The sequence below is a fragment of the Parasteatoda tepidariorum genome, chromosome 7 (genome assembly GCF_982258835.1).
Source record: "Parasteatoda tepidariorum strain Cologne lab strain chromosome 7, Ptep-v5.0, whole genome shotgun sequence".
Classification (NCBI taxonomy): domain Eukaryota; kingdom Metazoa; phylum Arthropoda; class Arachnida; order Araneae; family Theridiidae; genus Parasteatoda; species Parasteatoda tepidariorum.
Window position 1 is genome coordinate 72843899 of NC_141761.1, and position 20090 is coordinate 72863988.

Below are 20090 nucleotides of genomic sequence, written 5' to 3' on the forward strand. Positions count from 1 at the left end.
ATATGTATGTATTGAATTTTTTGCTTGTTCAGGTGAATCAGGTAAATAATTAATAATTATCTTTTTTTTAAATTCCGGAATAAGGTTGTTCTTTACAGGTCTGGTTGATGCCTCAAAAGAAAAAAAAAAACATTTTTACGAAAAACATGTGATTTTTATAACAGTGGGAATTAGTAACAGAATTTTATTATGACTTGTAACTTAAACTTTGTTTGTATTTTGCTAGTTTCCATTCACAAATGGGAATAAGAAGGAAATTATTTGATTTTTAATATTTAAAAATTTGCTACAATACTTTAGTGCTTAGCTTCATAAAAAATGCGAAACTGGGGGATAATTCAGTGATTTTAACACAATTTTAATCAAGGGAAAAAATTTTCATTTAAATTTATTGTAATTTTTCCATTTAAAAGTCTAGACAATTATTTTCAACCACATCCATATTCACAGCCCGGGCTAAACATTTACCTCCTCACCAAATGCGGTAGTAAATTCGGAGAAAAGAATGTGTTTTGGTGAAAGCATTGTCAAATTATTATTTTTCTGCCGAAAAGAAAAACATATACTCTCTATCTTTAAAAAATTTTAAAAAATATTAAAAGGAATTAAGGCATTTTATCTTATATTTTTCATTCGATTACAGTAATTTTCATTACATACGTTGCATAACTAATTAGAATCATATTATGTCCAGATAATGTAAGCATTAAGCAAAGAGAAAAACTTTGTAAGCATGAGCCAAACTATCGTGAAATACTGATTGCCTGGTTTGTTGCCGGATCACACTATATCGTGTATATTAATTTCACGAAAAAATGGTTGAATAACAATTTATTTAATTATTTCACCATATTAAAGCAAAACACTCAAGTAACCATAAATAAGATGGTATTCAAACAGTTAATTGCTAGAAAAATACCTTCACCTTATATGGTTAAACAACCAGAACTTTATCGTACCAGTTAGGTTCACATAATGAAGTCACTTTCTCCTTTGCAGATGGGTACATATTTTAGCTGTGAGGGCTAATATGTCAATCTTATGACCGACAGAGCGGGGGTTCGAGCCACAGCGTTGACGCCGCATTATTACCTTCGTAACTTTCAAATCATGGAGAGTTTTCAGTGTCCAGCACTCTACAATTTGTGACCCAGAACTATTAGAGTACGATTCGCCTCCTCTTCTAAACTCTATTTAATATCCAGTTAAATTTCTTTTTCACGGTTTTGCAACTATGCTAGTTGGAAATGGTTAAAAAACCGCAGGATTTAGTATTTTTGTTTTTTTAACCATAGTAGATTTAACGGTTTCAAAACATTAAAAGTAAAAAAATGTTCTTCAACGTAAAATTTACGGTTACTAGGATTCAATCCGTTATTTTACCATAATTTTAGAATGGAAATTCTAACAGTGCAGCGTCGCTCACATGGCTGGGGGTAGTGAGTTTGATTCTGGCTGCCGACAAAACAATCAGTGTGCATACGCAGGAATATGCACGTTAAATTTATCGTGACTGAAAAACCTCTTTTAGTTGAAGTGTAGAAGCTTAGAGAAATTTGCAGCTTAGGCATTGTCCACTTCGTCTAACAAAGGTCAAAATTGCGTGGCCTTTCTACCAAGGCTCTCAATCTACTTTTTATCATCTTAATTTACTATTAATATTTTCCCTCATAATAATTTGCAAAAAAATTATCTTTAAATTTCTAAGCAAAATTTTAATTTCTGCTTTATATTGAAATATATTAAGTTAAATCGTTTTGATGTTTTAAATTTGAAATAGGTAAAGGTAATTAGATAATTTTTAAAGGCATAGTAAAGGCAATGAGAAAGTACAGAACGATTAAATATGAAAAAATTAATGAAAACAAACTTTATTTAACGTAGCTTAACATATTTTAATAATTCAACAATTATAAAAACACCTTACTTTTTTTTCAGTTTTCAGATGTTTAATTTTAAATAATTGAGTTTTGCACTGGGTTTTTTCCTACTTAAACTTGAACAGGAGTACCAGCACTTTTTCCATTGCTGCATCCTTATTTGCTATTATAAGCTTATTTTTTAAGTTTTTGGTTTATGTTTTAATTAAAAATATAAAACTAATGGAGGGTTTTCTGTATTTTACACTAATTGAAAATATGAAGAATGGACATAGAATTCTACATTTTATTTATTGATTAAAAATAAGGAAGGAAGGCAAGTTTATGTATATCTTTATTAACTGGTATAGAGGAAGGAAGGCAGGTACATGTATCTTATGTATCAATTGAAAATAATGAATGAAGTTAAATTTATGTAACTATCTTGAGCATTAGTTGAACGTAAAGAGTGGATGTAGGTTTATGTATATTTTTATTAATTGTAATAGATGAATGAAGGCAGGCTCATGTATCAATTGAAAATAATGTATAAAGGCAAGTTTATGTATCTTGTGCATTGACTGAAAGTTAGGAATGAAGGCAGATTTACACACATTAATTTAAATAGAGAATGAATACAAGTCTTATAAAAATTCTTTATTGCGTACATCATGATCCAAATACAAGCACTCATACAAATAATGCTGATTTGTTTGAAGATATGCGCAATGCACAAACAAGACTCACATGACAATAACTATTTACATAACTAATCTAAACAGCATGACAGGCTCTAGGATTGTCTTTATTTGCAAATTTAGAAAAAAAAATTGCACTGACTATCAGACATTCACAACAAGCACACATATAGTAAGCACAAAGTTTTCACACGAATATTTCATGATCTGAATCAGAGTGTGAACCTTGCAGATGTATACCCGAATCGTAAGATTCCATGTCCTCGTGCAAGTAATATAAACTTGTGATCGAACTAGATCTTCGATACGGAGGCGCCATTTTCCGACACCTGAAGCAAATCTCAGATTTGTCTATAAATACAAGTGGCCTAGAATCGTTGGGATTTTTGTTATTCGCCCTATATCTATGCTTGTCATCTTTCCGATACCGATTACGGTGATGATTGCCACAACTTTTGTAAATATGTTGCTTGCAGGAATCGGAACTGGTACCGGATAGACTAGAGCGGGAGGAAAGTGTGGATTCTGGAGACGTTTCTGGAAGCTCTCCGGGATCAGAGAGCGACTCGAGACTTGGAGAGTTGCTTTCAGTGCTCCGATTTCCAACGCATCGGCTGATTTCAATGTCCTCTTCCTCGTCTTCATCTTCGTCATCCATGCATAGGGCACTATGTCGTTGACGTTCTCTCAATTCTGCTATTGAGTCATGGAGCGACAACAACTGACGAAAGAGATCGTTATCTTGAGCAATCAATGAACTCTGGAAATAAAAGGGGGGAAATAAGATTATCATTCAAAAATATAATAAGAAAACAAATTTATAAGTAGAGTACACAAAAAAAATTTTAAAAAAAATTTTGCACCTCATAGTTTTTGACATAAGAACTGGATTTTCACTTGCTTAAATACAATCTTTTAATGATTCGAGCCATTTAATATTTTTTTATAATTGTTGTCGAACTGCCGACCCAATTTTGAGTATACGACTATCAATGTCCTACTGCGTAGCTTTGTGAACCCAATCCAGAGGATAAGTTAACTCCTGGATCGAGTATTGGGAAAATTTGCATTATTTTTAAAATGTGACTAGCCCACATATGCGTTACATGGGGAAGAAAACCACAAAACATCCCTTAGTTAGCCTGATGGCAAGGGGACTCTAATCTATGATCCGTCTTCTGCTTATGATATTTAATGGCAGCACAGTGGTCGATGCAAGCCGGGTGCGGAATTCATATCAACCGGCTATTACTGGGATTCGAACCCGGGTCATCTCATTAAGAGGCGAACGCTCTATCACCTGAGCCACCACGACTCCACTCGAGACATTTATCTTTAATATGGCTAAATACATGAGGAGATGATATTTTAATTAAAGAAATCAAACGAAAACTCTCTAAATAAACATGTCTTAATAGAAAGTCCTTAAGGATAAAATTTAAGAAAAAATAAATTATGTGAAATTATGGAAATTTATAAACAATTTACGTGAAAACAATACCTAATAATCAAGAACTAATAGCCAGTAAACAAAAACCATATGTGTTTCTCTGTTTTATAAAGTAATAAAACGACAGAACCGTGCTCTAAAACTAGAAAATTGCCATAAATGCAATAAAACACAACATCAAGGGGGTCGTGCTTGATTTAACGATTGGAAAATAGAACAGAATTAAGAAAATGCATTGTTCCGTAACAGGTTAAATTCGAGTAAGGTAAACTTAAAATACCAAGTACGAAATAAACAGTTATTAATTCATTTTATAGTGACACGAGTTTTCTGTCAACTATCGTTCACATACTATTATTAACTTTTCCAACCAAGCGTAAACATAAACTGTGTAACAGTTCAAATCGAAATCACAGTTTAATAACTCACCAAAAACAGTAAACGAAAATTGGATTACGACCACTAACATGGTAACAAAAAAGTCATATAAGATTAAACTTTCACAGTTATTACAAGAACATTTTTAGGCCATAGCCTACACGGAGAAGAAATTTCCAAAAACCTAACTGTATATTTTTGTCTAAAAGAAAACCTAACTCTGGTTAATAAAACTAAAATATATAGTATTAAAATCATTCATTTGGTCATATTTTCGTTAATTAAACAACGGTTTATTAGAGTTTTTGGTTTTCAAAACGATACTTCGTATTACCACACATTTAGTAACAAATACAAATTTGAAAAGTCGATTAATTTCCGTCAAAGGTATCAAGATATAATTACCAAATTTTACCACACGTACCAAATTTTATCACACATTGTAAAACCTTAAATTTTATCGTTAATTTTACCAAAATCATAATCCAACACTTTGGTAAAATTAACTGAGCTTTTCGGTATTCTCTTAGAATTAGAAATAAGGTAAATTTTACCATATTTTGGTAGCTTTCATCAAAAAAAAATTTCTTGGAGTAGAATTATAAAATATATTATAAGTGTTTTAATAAAAAATTAAATATTAATTACGCTGCTCGATAACATAAAAATCCATTTTCTAAGAATGTTTGAGTATAAGGTATTAAAATACATCCCACGGAAAATTTTAAATTTTCTATTTAAGTCACCCGTTTTTATAAATTTTAACAAAATAAAACAAATACAGCACCCCCAAACAGTAGAATCGAAGGTAATAAATTACTATGAAAACAGCTAAGCATGTAAAATGTTAATTTCACAACATTACGCTGATTGGATTAGTTTTTAAGCACAAAATACTTGGATTTTGTCATGATTGTTGTTGAACAAAATAATTTTTATGACAGCAGTAATTTCATGAAATTCGTTTGTTGTCAAACAAACTAGTTTTCTATTTTATATGTTTCAAAATAATCAATTTTTTTGTTCAAATATTATGAATCTAGTTATGCTTAAAGCAAATAATACCATTCATAAAAATATTATTATAAAGTTTTTTTTTTAATCATTTTTAAGTTTATTAAGTTGAAGCATTATTTATATTTATGTTTTATAATACTTAAAATGTCAGAAATCAATTGACAATATCACCACTGACATAATATTTATAATGTCAGAAATCAATTGACAATATTTGACCTTATAAATATAATATTTATATTGTCAAAAAATCACTTATTTATTCATTAATTAGTCTAACAATATTTTCTGTTTTTTACTTTATTTCCAATTATATTTTTGGAGAAATTGTACATTAGCTACTAATTAATATGCAACTCAATTAAAAATGATGGAACTCCAATAAGACTGACATGATCATTATAAATATTATTTTTCACTGTCGTTTGTTAATGCAATAACAAAAACACTGTCATAATAAGTATTGTTTTTTTTTTACTGTTAACAAACAAAATTAAAATAGTATTTTTTAAAAAAAAAAAAAAAACTTTAACGTTTTTCTAAACAATGTTTTTACTTCGCTAATAACAAATTTACTGAGGCGCAAAGCATGAAACGGACTTAAAACTTCCGGGTGCGTAGGACCATAAGTTTTATTCTATACTTCACACCTGCTAAGAGCTGGCCACTACTTTGTTCTGGCAACTTTTTTTTCTAGATATAGAAAGAAAAAAATAGAGGTGTAACTTCTTCCTTTCCTTGTTCGAGATTTTTTTGTTCTATTTTGACTTATGACTGTGGGGTAGGACATCCGTTTCACAAGGTCATGGTCACTGACTTTTTTTCTCTCTCTTTTTTTTTTTTTTTAAACTGAGGCCAATTTTTCTGAGTCATTGGGTGTTTTGGGGATTTAGTGACTCAAAATAAAACAAGACGTATCTATCTACTCATAATCTAATCTGTTTGTGGTCCAGTTTTCTTATGATTTTTATTTATTGTTTCTTAATTCGAGTAATATTTAAATCGTCTCTCTTTTAGCAAAAAAGTGTTTTCAAATGAAATTTGATAGAATAATTATATGCTAGAAATATAAATTAAAAATATTTCAAGTGATAGCAAAACACAAACAAAAGTGTAAGAAATTTTTCTTGTAATAAATTTTTTTTTATCACAGTTAATTACTAAATTACTATACATGTTTCATATTTGTCCACTTTTCATATAAGTTATCTTTATTGTAATTAAAAATTGAAATACTAAACATCTTTTCTATTTGTCCAAATTTTATATTAGATATTGTATAAATATTCCAGTTTTATATTTAAACATTTTTATCATTGTAAATAAATTTATAAATTTATTTACTTTTATAAATTTATTTACTTTATAAATTTATATTTTTATTTAATTACTAAATTACTACACATGTTTCATATTTGTCCAGTTTTCATATGAAGTATTTTTAGTATTGTAAGAAAATATTGATACACTGTGCATGTTTCCTACTTGTCCAATTTTAAGTAAAAAGAAATTTTATTGTATTAAGTACTGAATGTATAGATGCAATATGCATGTTTCCTATTTGCCCAGTTTTTATGTTAGAAATTAATTTTTATTATAGTGCTTAAGTACAGAAATATATATACTATACATATTTTATTGTATTTGCTAAATAATAAGTATATTAAGCTTTCCCTTATTTATCTTCTTTACATTTTAAACGAAATTGTAAATTTATAATCAACTGGAATCCAATTTCTTGAAAAACATTGGGATTTATTGAATGATAATATATTCAACTGTGAATATCAAAATTAAAGAATTTTTGAAATTCAAGTTGGAATTTTACTAATAAAATATCAGTAAATGTTTAATATGAACTTACAAAATTAATTTACATAAACTCACAACATTTATTTGTTAAAAGCTTTTGGCCTACTGTGAAAAAAAATCACACTTTCATATGGTTTTGAATAAATTTCTTTGCGTAAGAAAAAATTGTACATTTTTTTTCTTCAGAATTGTAAACTTTGAGTAGAGTTTTGCCTTAATATTGAAAATTGGTTCTTGATAACTCTTCAAAATACTATCAAAACCAGAAGAATATCACTAAATACCTAAAGTACACCGAAGAGCCATTACATTATGACCACCCTCCATCTATAACAATGGGCTCGCCCAGGGTTTTATGGTTTCTCGCCCAGGAACAATGTTTTCATGGTGCACATTTGGACCCATAAGAACAATCCCTGACGTCTGTTAGCTACTTGAACGTTGCAGACCAGGTTCACCCATTCATGGCAGCAGTTTTTCCTGCTGGGGATGGTGTTTACCAACAGGATAATGCACCATGTCATAAGGGTCGAATCGTCATGGATTAGTTCGAGGAACATTCCAGTGACTTTCAAGTCATGTCTTGGCCCTCAAATTTACCCGACCATCATATTGTCCAATAGAGCATTTGTGGTACTACTTGGAAAACCAATTTCGTGCTGCTACGCTACCCCCTCGCAACGTGAGGGAATTGCAGGACCAGTTGGTGAGCGCTTGGTACCAGATACCTTAGACTACCTATCAGCACCTTGTGGAATCAATGCCACGGCGGGTGCTAGCAGTTTTGAGGGCTAAAGGTGGTCCTATATGTTATGAGCAGGGTGGTCATAATGTAATGGCTCCTCGGTGTATATTGCGTATCTTAATTTTTTTCTGATTAGAAGTTATTCATATTACCGAAGCATTGTAACTTACGTTTACTTACGTCGAATCAAATAAGATTTACATTGCTGCAAATAAACGAAACTCGTTTGCAAATTTAAGTAAAGTTAAGAGTGTTTTTTTTTTAAATCCAAGATCATTAAGCGTTGATAGTGAAATAAATTTATTTCGTAAATTTTTGTAAGCTATTAAATTACTTACATAACTTAAATATGAACTACTTAATACGCATAAAAACAATCGAAAACGTCTTCTATAAACTATAATTTTTCCAATCCAATTATATTAAAGCTATTTATTATAATTAAAGAGAGAAAGAAACCTTTTTATTGCATCATATTGTGCAATATTTTAGCATATAACATATTATTAGGGTAATGCAAATAAAATAAATCTGCTTAATACACTATTGTATAAAAAAGGAATTAGTTGCACAATAATTTGATTTTCAATTAAGATAAATAATCTCATCTGATTCGGCTCAATTAACCTAATTCAACTACCACACAATGACCAATTAATATACTTCTTCAAAACAAAGTATAAACTAAACTAACAAAAAGTCAAAGCATTTGCTCATCCCCTCCTCAAGCTCACGCACGTCGTTAATCTGAGAGTTTTATCACAGCTTAACACTATTTCTAACTTCGGTAAAAGAGATCGGAGAGATTTGGAAACAGCAGATGAGACAAGTAATTGTTTTTCTTGAAAAACTAGCATTGTACAACTAAACTCTTCCGGGTTTAATTCTCTTTTTCCTATGAGAGGATTTTAATCAGAAAGCTTTGATGAAAAAAATAAGTAAAAAATGCGGATTTGGAAGAATAAAACTTTTGGAGTTCGAAAACTAAATTTGTATTTTAGAATGAAATCTTTCATTGAAGATTCTTAATTTTGTAGCTGTTAATGTTAGAAAACCAAAATTTAAAGAAAGGTTTTTAATATGTTTTGTGCAACACATATTTTTAAATATATTTCATACATTTGCGGATTTGGAAGAACAAAATTATTGGAATTTGAAAACTAAATTTGTATTTTAAAAGGAAATCTTTCATTGAAGATCATTAATTTTGTAGTTGTAAATGTTAGAAAATCAAAATTTAAGGAAATAATTTTAAATTTTTTATGCTACACATATTTTTAAATATATTTCATACATTTAAAAAATGAAGATACATATACAAAAAAATATATTGCATGCAGATATAAACATTTTGTGGAAGACATTATTAGGATACATAACTTTGTCATGGTTGTCGAAGTGTCATTAATGGTACCCTACAATAATAATGGAAGCGCCAGGAATTATTTCATACGTATATAGAAATCTGTTACGTATTAGAGTGAGATACCTTTTACATTTATTACAAAAATGCTGGTTAAAAATAAAGAGCCGTCATATCACAAATATTACGCGTGTTAGAATTTATATACGTAACATGTTTCATCGTTTTATATCAATGCTTTACTTTAAAAATGTTTTTTACTTAAATCTTATGAATATTATTATATTTTATATTTTATTTATTTATATATTATCTTTTTTAAAGCATTTTAAATAAAAGTAAGATAAACAAAAACTATGAATGTTAAAAGATTCAGCCTATAAATCGATTTGAATAACAGTTATTTTTCCTAAGAAAACGTAAATTATGCAAACCAATTAGAGATAAAGTACCGAAGTACAGTAGTAGAATAAAAGTGATAAAGTACTGTAGAATAAATACGGTTATTGAATTTTATTGGTTATTTATTTGATTAGCCGTTTTTACCAGTTAATGTAATTCATTTTGGTTCTCTTTATATTTTAAATGTTCCAAAAATAGAACAACTAAAATTCCAAAAATAGAACAACTAAAATATTGAGTCAGCGAATTAGATTTTAATTTTTAGTTGCTCATTTTAACAACGAAGTTCACAAAGAGTAAAATAATCAGTTGGATTGTATCTAAATATATGTGGTGTTCTACAGAACTAACGAACTAATTTTAGATACTAAATAAATTACTATTCGAGAAAGCGTTGATTTAATGTCCCGGAAAAAATTGTGGTGTTTACTAAATAAATAACGGAACTACGAAATACTATTTATTTAACAATACCGTAAAGAGAATTACATCAGCTGTCTGTCTATTAGAGTATTGTTTGGAATGAATCTTCTAAAAGAACAAAATGCATCCATTCATTTCTTGACCTTTAAGGTCATCTTAAACGATTAATCTACAAAGTAAACTCCATTGTTCTTTTGTATCGATGTCATCAAACATTTCCGATTCGAAATACTACATTTCGGAACGATAAATATCCACCTTGTTCTCAAGTTAACTGTTATGCTTTGACACGAAGCTGAATTTTTAATTTCTGTTCTTGTAATTATCGTCTGCGTTGGAATCGTAATCGTTTCGAAGTAAGCGAGTAAGCCTCCGCCTAAAGTTAACATGGGTTTTTGAATTGTAGCATATTACATTTTGAACTCTCTGACTTAGGGCTTATCTCGTGACCTGCGTGATCTTCATACGGTACCTCGTGCGATACGATCTTGCTATTTATTTATTTTTTGTTTTTAATTTTTTAATCTGCAGCTCTTCTTCGAGCAAAACGTAACTGCGGGGGTATGGACATGAAACCAAAGTTCAATGCTCGAGTTTCAACTTATGCGGATAGTATTTTATGCACTTTTAACTCGTTATAAATAAAAAGAGAAACAACGAAAGGGAAGAATTGGCTATTTTATCTCGTGAGTTCTCAGAAAATTATTCCGAATAATGACTTCAAACTAAACATTTCAATTCAGTTGCAGTTTGTCATTATCATGAATTTGCATAAAGATTGTCAATTAGTTCTTAACGTTACCAGAAGTAAAGCTAGTGGCATGAGCTGTTATTTTAGCCATGCAGAAAAAATATACCAAACTCGATGGGGAAAAAATTGAAGACAAAATTAAGTTAAACAAAAGGAACTATCTTCTGTGTTATTCCTTTCTTTTTTTCCATAGCGCAGAATTTGTGTTCATACGCTACATTGTGGGAAGCAAATTACGCAAAATTTCTGAGTACTCTAGATTTCGAAAATTTCATGGACTATTGTCTGACATGCAAAATTATTTTGTTTCACTTATTTAATGATTTATTACATTATTATTATTTTTGTTTCACAGAACTTTTAATTTCTTATGTTTTAGAGCGATTTAAACTTCATTTACTTTTAAACTTAATTATTGCATCCGTTGTTTGATTCATTTTCTTTTTAAACTTGTTTTCAATGTTGATTTATTTCAAGCTAAAAATAATTGAAAGTATGAATATTTTTCATTTTAATGTTACATTAACAGATTAATTTTTTCAGTTAATGCATGTTAAACTAATTACGTTTCATTTAATTAATTTTAAGTACTTCTGGTAGTCCTGCTCAAGCATTTCTTGTATTGTAATATTAGACATCCTTCCTATATAAAACTTACGGACTCACAAAAAGCCGCGTTTGAATACTTTAATACTCTACTTGCAAATATATTTTGGAATTTTAAGGAATTAAAACAGAGTTTTTAACTGCTGGAATTACGACCATCCAAAATCTATAAGTCCTAGACCTTTAGGTCTTGAAATTTCACCCTACACTGTAAAAAATTCTGGGTCAAACTATGGAAGAAAGTACCGGCACTCAGGGTGCCCATACTTTTTATTGTAAATTGAGTTTTTACCGGAACATGTTAGGGGATAAAAATTACTAATGTACAGTAAGTTTTACAGTAATAATAAAATAAAACACCATAAAATCGCTGGATCAATCTAATTAAATAAAAATTACTGTGTAATACGAGGGTTGCTATTTATATTTCTGGCTTTGGCAACAATAAGTGTTTCTAGGCGACCGCAGACAATTTTAATCGAAAGTTTGATATTTTTAAACATAAATTCAGCAGACGATTTACCATTATAGCTTCATTTGTGTTGTTGACAGTAAATTGAAAGGTTCTTCTCTTTCAAAAAATGGAATTGAATCGTGAACATTTTCGTGCCATTATTTTTCATAACTTTCGACGTGGATTGTCAAAACAAGAGTGATTCGATGAACTTAATTCTTTATTCAGCGATAAAGCGCCATCCTACAGCACTGTAAAAAATTGGTATAACGAATTTAATCGTGGTCGATGTTCGATCCAGGACGAATCCCATGCAGGTCGTCCAAAATCCGTTGTTGTGCCAGAAAAGATCGATGCTGTGCGTGAACTGATAAGGCAAGATCGTCATGTGACATACCGTGAGATAGAGGCGTCTTTGGACATTATGACTAGCATCAATAAAATATTGCATGAACATTTGAGCGTAAAAAAAATTTGTTCTCGCTGGATCCCGCATAATCTGACAACTCTCAAAAAAAGGCTCGTGTCGATTGGTGCAAGGAAATTTTGGAAAAATACGTTCAAGGTACATCAAAGGCTGTGTATAACATCTACACAGGTGACGAATCATGGATCTATGCATATGAGCCGGAAACAAAACAGCAATCAACTGTATGGGTCTTCCAAGACGAGGCAAAACCATCAAAAGTTGTTCGAGGAAGAAGCACATCGAAACAAATGATTGCCTGTTTCTTCGGCATTAACGGTCATGTGGCAACAGTGGCGTTAGAGCAACGCAGGACGGTCAATTCTGAATGGTACACGACCATTTGTTTGCCAGAAGTCATCGGAGAAATTCGAAAAAAGCAGAAGAACAGGCGAATCATTCTTCATCATGACAATGCGAGCTCTCACACATCGACTCAAAAAAAGGCATTTCTGACGGAGCGAAAGATCGAACTGATGGGTCATCCGCCGTACAGCCCTGATTTGGCACCCAATGACTTCTTCTTATTCCCACACATCAAAAATAAATTACGTGGACAACGAGTTTCGACCCCCGAGGAAGCGGTTGATGCATTCAAAACGTATGTTTTGGAGTTACCTCAATCGGACTGGAAAAAGTGTTTTGAAAATTGGTTCAAACGTATGCAAAAGTGTATTGATCATCATGGAGAATATTTTGAAAAACAATAAAACCAATTTCGATCCTACATATTTGTTTTTTCATTATTAGGCCAGAAATATAAATAGCAACCCTCGTATTTAATGGTAAATAAGGATTTTTACGGCTGATGCACCCATATTGCTGCTACTTTATAGTGTAATTTGATCTGGAATTTTTTAGTGTAGTTTCAGTCGAATTTTAAATAATTTAATAATTTAATTATTGCTTTATTAAAAAAATAAAATGAAACACACATTCTGAAAATTATACAGAATTGTAAAATATTTTTAGTGCCATTAATCTGGCACACTTTTGCATGTTTAGGGGGAAATAAATTAAACTTTTATTTTTAATAATTTTATTTTCCGTGTATGTACAACCGGTTGTCGCCGATTTAACCTCGCGTTTAATCACTTTCAACTCGCTGGAAATCGTCTTTATTTATTGCAAAAAAGTTTTAAAGAAACAGCATAATTATTTAAAAATCATCAATAAATTTTCAAAACTATAAATCTTTTAATCTGAACTTTTTTAAAAAAAATATATGTCATTCCTTCAACAACAAAAATATAAATATCATTTTAAAGATTTCTTAAGCGATTAAGTGTAGCTTCTGTTTAAAAATTTGTCGAGTAATATTTAAAATAAATATGATTTATTTTAGGATTCTTTAGTAAAGTTTAAAATACAAATGTATCTTATTTTCAATAGAAATAGAAAGACCATTATTGTATAATATTAAAAATTGGCACGAAAAATCTTAAAAAACTTTTCTTTGGAACAATATATCAAAAGTATTACAAACAAAGCCTATAGCGAAAATTCTTTCACAAAATATATTCCAATTAGTGCTACCTTAAATGAATTAAGCTATAAAATTTCCTTGCATCAGATGAAATTTAAATTTAAAGATTATTTCCTCAGTAAGATGATAATGTGCTGAGAAAAATTTACCTTCCTAATAAGACAATTATTAACAATAAATAAAATAGGAAGGAACTAAGTAAAAATATTATAAGAATTCATTAAAATAAACATTATTATTCGATTTGTCCGAAGCAAGCGATAATTTTCCAGTTAACTTAGACCAGCGCCAAAATTTAATGCGAAAAAGTAAGTTCTAAAGATAATTACAGAAAGAAAACCAAAAAATAATAAGGAGAATACTAGAAAAATTATTTAAAAGTATTTTTAATAAAGGAAGAAGTAAAAATAATAAGTTTAAAAATTGAAATAAAGATTAATTAATAACGAAAAAATATACCTTATTTATCAACTCACACAGTTATATTCGCAAAAATTAGTGTGAGTCGAAAATAAAAAAAAAAAAAAAAAAAAAAAAAGGGGAAATGATGAACGTTTCAATTTTGTTTTGGTCACTTACGGTAGTAATTCTAAAACGTAGTTAAAGTTCTAAAAAAAATTATTAAAATAAAAATTAAAAAAAATAGTTTTCGCGAATTGCGCCCATCAAACCGTAAAGTAACGAGAGAAAAATTTATAGAACAAAGATCAGATGAGAAAATTTTTCTGATTTTTTCTATCTCTATTCTCTTTCTATTTATATACTATTATATTTAGCAACAAAAAAGTCCGCCTAAAAGTTAAATGTTAATTCAGCATGTGCGAATAGACATATTTTTCTAAATAAATAAATAAAATAATAGTGGTTTTTCCAGATTCAGCGTATGATATTTCATAGAGAGTGACGCTTCGTCTCTCAATCAGATCAAAGAATTCCGTTTTTTATTCAAATTTTTTCTTGAAGTGTGCGGGTGTTCCTTTTCGGTGTTTGAACAGCTATTTTCTCACGTTTCATAAATGTGCTTTTCTGTGCGAATTTGAGTAGTCTATTTCAATCACATGAGGAAAATTTAGTTACATCTGTTTCGAAAACGTCCACACATGCTTATTAATTTTAGCTTCTCACGTTTCATAAATGTGCTTTTCGTTGCGAATTCGAGTAGTCTATTTCAATCTCACTAAGAAAGTTTTGTTACATCAGCTTCGAAATCGCCCACAAGTCATTATTAATTTTAGCAACTATTTTTTCACGTTTCATAAATGTGCTTTTCTGTGCGAATTCGAGTAATCTATTTCAATCTCATAAAAAAAATTTAGTTACAACAGTTTCGAAATCGTCCGCAAATGATTATTAATTTTAGCAGCTATTTTCTCACACTTCATTAATGTGCTTTTCTGTGCGAATTCGAGTAATCTATTTCAATCTCATAAAGAAAATTTAGTTACAACAGTTTCGAAATCGTGCACAAATGATTATTAATTTTAGCAACTATTTTTTCACGTTTCATAAATGTGCTTTTCTGTGCGAATTCGAGTAATCTATTTCAATCTCATAAAGAAAATTTAGTTACATCAGTTTCGAAATCGTCCACACATGATTATTAATTTTAGCTTCTCACGTTTCATAAATGTGCTTTTCTGTGCGAATTCGAGTAATCTATTTCAATCTCATAAAGAAAATTTAGTTACATCAGTTTCGAAATCGTCCACAAATGATTATTAATTTTAGCAGCTATTTTTTCACGTTTCATAAATGTGCTTTTCTGTGAGAATTCGAGTAATCTATTTCAATCTCATAAAGAAAATTTAGTTACATCAGTTTCGAAATCGTCCACAAATCATTATAAATTTTAGCAGCTATTTTCTCACGTTTCATAAATGTGCTTTTCTGTGAGAATTCGAGTAATTTATTTCAATCTCATAAAGAAAATTTAGTTACAACAGTTTCGAAATCGTCCGCAAATGTTTATTAATTTTAGCAGCTATTTTCTCACGTTTTATAAATGTGCTTTTCTGTGCGAATTCGAATAATCTATTTCAATCTCATAAAGAAAATTTAGTTACAACAGTTTCGAAATCGTCCGCAAATGATTATTAATTTTAGCAGCTATTTTTTCACGTTTCATAAATGTGCTTTTCTGTGCGAATTCGAGTAATCTATTTCAATCTCATAAAGAAAATTTAGTTACAACAGTTTCGAAATCGTCCACAAATCATTATAAATTTAACAGCTATTTTCTCACGTTTCATAAATGTGCTTTTCTGTGCGAATTCGAGTAATCTATTTCAATCTCATAAAGAAAATTTAGTTACATCAGTTTCGAAATCGTCCACAAATCATTATAAATTTTAGCAGCTATTTTCTCACGTTTCATAAATGTACTTTTCTGTGCTAATTCGAGAAGTCTATTGGTCTATAGTCTATCATTATCATAATGAAAATTTAATTACATCAGTTTCAAAAGTGTTCAAACACGATTATTAATTTTGGCAGTCACTTTTTCACGTTGTATAAATGTGCTTCTCTTCAATACAGTGTGAATTCAAATAGTCTATTTTTATCTTTATAGTTTACATCAGTTTTAAAAATGTCCAAACAAGACTTATTAGGTTAATTATATAGTTAGACCAATTACAAACCAAGATTGAGATTCATTTTGTATAAATCAAAAGAAGTGCTTTCAGTTTGGTTTTCATTTTCTCATATTTTTTGCTATTTCCTAACAAATTTCTTAGAAAAAAACAGTACTTTTCCAGTATAAATTTGAAGCAATAGTTAATGAGCGTTATTTTTAAAACTCAATTTATTTTACTCTTATATTTACCGTATACCATTTTCTTAATTTTTTTACTAAGCGGTTAATAAGAAAATATTAATTGCATTGCATTAAAAATAATTTATTTGTATTAATATTAATTTAATTGTGTAATTGAAAAATATTGTTATGAATAATCAAGTTCATCTTTGTATTTCATTTGAACAATTTATTTTGTTTTCTAAATAGGTGTTTAAAGGTGTAAAAGATAAGAAATATGAAAGTGCTCGATTATTAAAACTAAAATTTCATTTTGAATATCATAACGATGCTTTAAAAGTTCTTTTTTAACTATCGTCGATAAAGTTATTATTTAACATTTTTATTCTCTCTATTTAGGTCACATCGTACACGGGAAATCAGCCCAAAATTAGGAAAGGTTTACGAACTTATATTATTATGCAACTCATTATCTTCGTAAATTACAATTTTATACTGGATCAAAATATATAGAGAATATTTGTTTATTTGGTATTTATTTAATTTATTTAGTGTTAATTGTTTATTTGGTTTTTATTTAGTTTATTTAGTGTTAATTGTTTATTTGGTTTTTATTCAGTTTATTGAGTGTTAATTGTTTATTTGGTTTTTATTTAGTTTATTTAGTGTTAATTGTTTATTTGGTTTTTATTTAGTTTATTTAGTGTTAATTGTTTATTTGGTTTTTATTTAGTTTATTTAGTGTTAATTGTTTATTTGGTTTTTATTTAATTTATTTAGTGTTAATTGTTTATTTGGTTTTTATTTAGTTTATTTAGTGTTAATTGTTTATTTGGTTTTTATTTAGTTTATTGAGTGTTAATTGTTTATTTGGTTTTTATTTAGTTTATTTAGTGTTAATTGTTTATTTGGTTTTTATTTAGTTTATTTAGTGTTAATTGTTTATTTGGTTTTTATTTAGTTTATTTAGTGTTAATTGTTTATTTGGTTTTTATTTAATTTATTTAGTGTTAATTGTTTATTTGGTTTTTATTTAGTTTATTTAGTGTTAATTGTTTATTTGGTTTTTATTTAGTTTATTGAGTGTTAATTGTTTATTTGGTTTTTATTTAGTTTATTTAGTGTTAATTGTTTATTTGGTGTTTATTTATTTCTTTATTTTTGTGGTGTTTTGGAGAAACTTGAATTCAATAATTTTCGTAATAAAAAATCCTTTAATAACTGGCAGAATATTTTACACATATAATTCGATCTTAAATCAATTTATCATAGAGAAATTAATTTGATATAAAGATACTTTTTTAAACGTCACATCAATAAAGAACAACCCAAAATACATTTTCTTTCCCACAATTAATTATTTTTAAAACTAATAAATATTACATATGATATTAAAAAATTACGATTTTCCTAATAAAATATATGAATAAGTTTTAATATCCAATAATATTTCTAATAAAAAAGGATATTAAATAATAACATTTAATGTCTTTTTTTAATTCCCAATAAATAAACAAAATTATAATTTATGTGATCTATTTCTGAAGGTTTTTTATGCATCAATGTTTTTTTCTTTTAAGATTTCTCTTTAAGATTCTACAGAGTGAATTTCACCTTTAAACACAATTAAATTATTCGCCATAAAAACACTTCTATTTAAATTGATTTTAGGTCATGATATCACATTATATGGGTTTAACTTCCTTGGGTCATTCCTCTAATCTTCGTCCTACTACAATAAAAGAAATGGTTTATTTTTTTATTTATTTAAATGCTAAAATAATTTTTATTTCTTTGTTTGAAAAGATATGAAAACATATTTCAAAACTAGATAACATAAAATAAAGGAAATGAATAATTCCAAGAAAATGTGGAAAGATAAATTTTTCAACGGTATTCATCAAATGTTTGTTTTGATCACTCAAAATATGCTGACTTTTTCTACCGTTATTTTTGAAGCTAATGAAGTTTTTCCATTAGCACATTATGTCGTACACATTAAAAGCAATATATGTTTTTTTAATTTTATATTCGTCATTAAACAGCCGACCCGATTTTCGGGTTTACGACTACTAATGTTCAACTTTGTAGCCTTTAATTTTGAACCAATCCAGAAGACAAAGAAACTTCTGGATCCCCCAGAGGAATTGATTTGTCAAGGGAACATGGAGGACTATGTGACTCGACAGATTTAACGTGCACCAGTCACCATTTACTACACGGGGAGTCTTCGGCCGACGGGGATCGAACACACGAACTGTTGGGCATGGCCCCAGTGCCCTACCAACAAGGCTATACCGGCCTAGCAATATATGTTTCATTTTATATCCATCGTTGAACAGCCGACCCAATTTTGGGTTTACGTCTACTAACGTTCAACTCCATAGCCTTGTAACTTTGAACCCAATCCAGAAGACAAGGGAACTTCTGAATCAAGTATTAGGAGAAATTTGCCTTTGTAGAGGAATTTTTGATAGAACAAACCTGCAATTGCGTTACATGGAGAGGAAGACCACAAGAACCTCCCACGGTTAGCCTGGCGACAAGGGAACTCTAACCCATGATCCGTCAACCACGGAGGATATTTCATGTCAGCACTGTGATCGGTGCAAGATGGATGCGGAATTCGTATCCACTGGGATTCGAGCCCGGTTCGCCGCGTTGGTGGGCGAGTGCTCTAGCCCATGAGCCATCGCGACTCAGCAATATTTGTTGGCATATCTTAATATCTAGCATACATAAATGTATACATTAATCAGTAGTTAAAATACCTTTTTAAAAATTGATAGTGAATTGATAGTGATAGCCAAATTATCTATTATAACAAAATGAAGAGTATGTCTATATGCGTGCGTGCCCAATAACTCTAAAACCGTTTGTAGCAGCTTCCTGAAATTTGGACAGAGGGTGAAAGAGACCATTTTAGCCCATGACCTTAAAATCATTCAAAAATTTCAATTACATCATTCGGAAGTGGCGTTTGAAAAATGAAATTTTCTCATTGGCTTAGAACTCGAGCCTTTGCTGTAAATTATAATGCAGACGATTCTGTTTTCTTTTTATAAATATTTTAAAGACCTCATCAGTGGTGTTTACTTGCTTTTAGCTCTTATTAATTAAAAAAAAGTGTTAATTACGCGTTCATTAATATTTAATTATTTTTTTTATTCGTTTTTTCAGATAAATCAATGATCGACGTGAACGTGGGAGCATAGACGGACTACATCAACAAATTAGCATTTCTAAAGTTATCAGAAACCACGTATTTACTTTGTCCAAAATAGAACGATAATAAGATTCAATTTGTCATCATAATAAAATTGTATTACAACTGAAGTATATTGTGGTACAGTATTATAGATAAAATACTTGAAAATATACATCGAGAGTGGTTTTTGTGAAAATGCATGAAATATAGAATGTGT

The 20090-nt window shown here is 29.3% G+C and overlaps 1 protein-coding gene across 1 annotated transcript in view; it reads right to left on the reverse strand.

The window, feature by feature from the left end:
- Positions 1–2501: 2501 nt before the first annotated feature.
- Positions 2502–20090, reverse strand: part of LOC107455646 (uncharacterized) — a 101569-nt gene continuing 83980 nt past the window's right edge. The window contains exon 2 of the mRNA XM_016073284.4: positions 2502–3317. Coding sequence (XP_015928770.2) covers positions 2745–3317 — 573 coding nt within the window. The 3' untranslated portion in view covers positions 2502–2744. The remainder of the gene's footprint in view (positions 3318–20090) is intronic.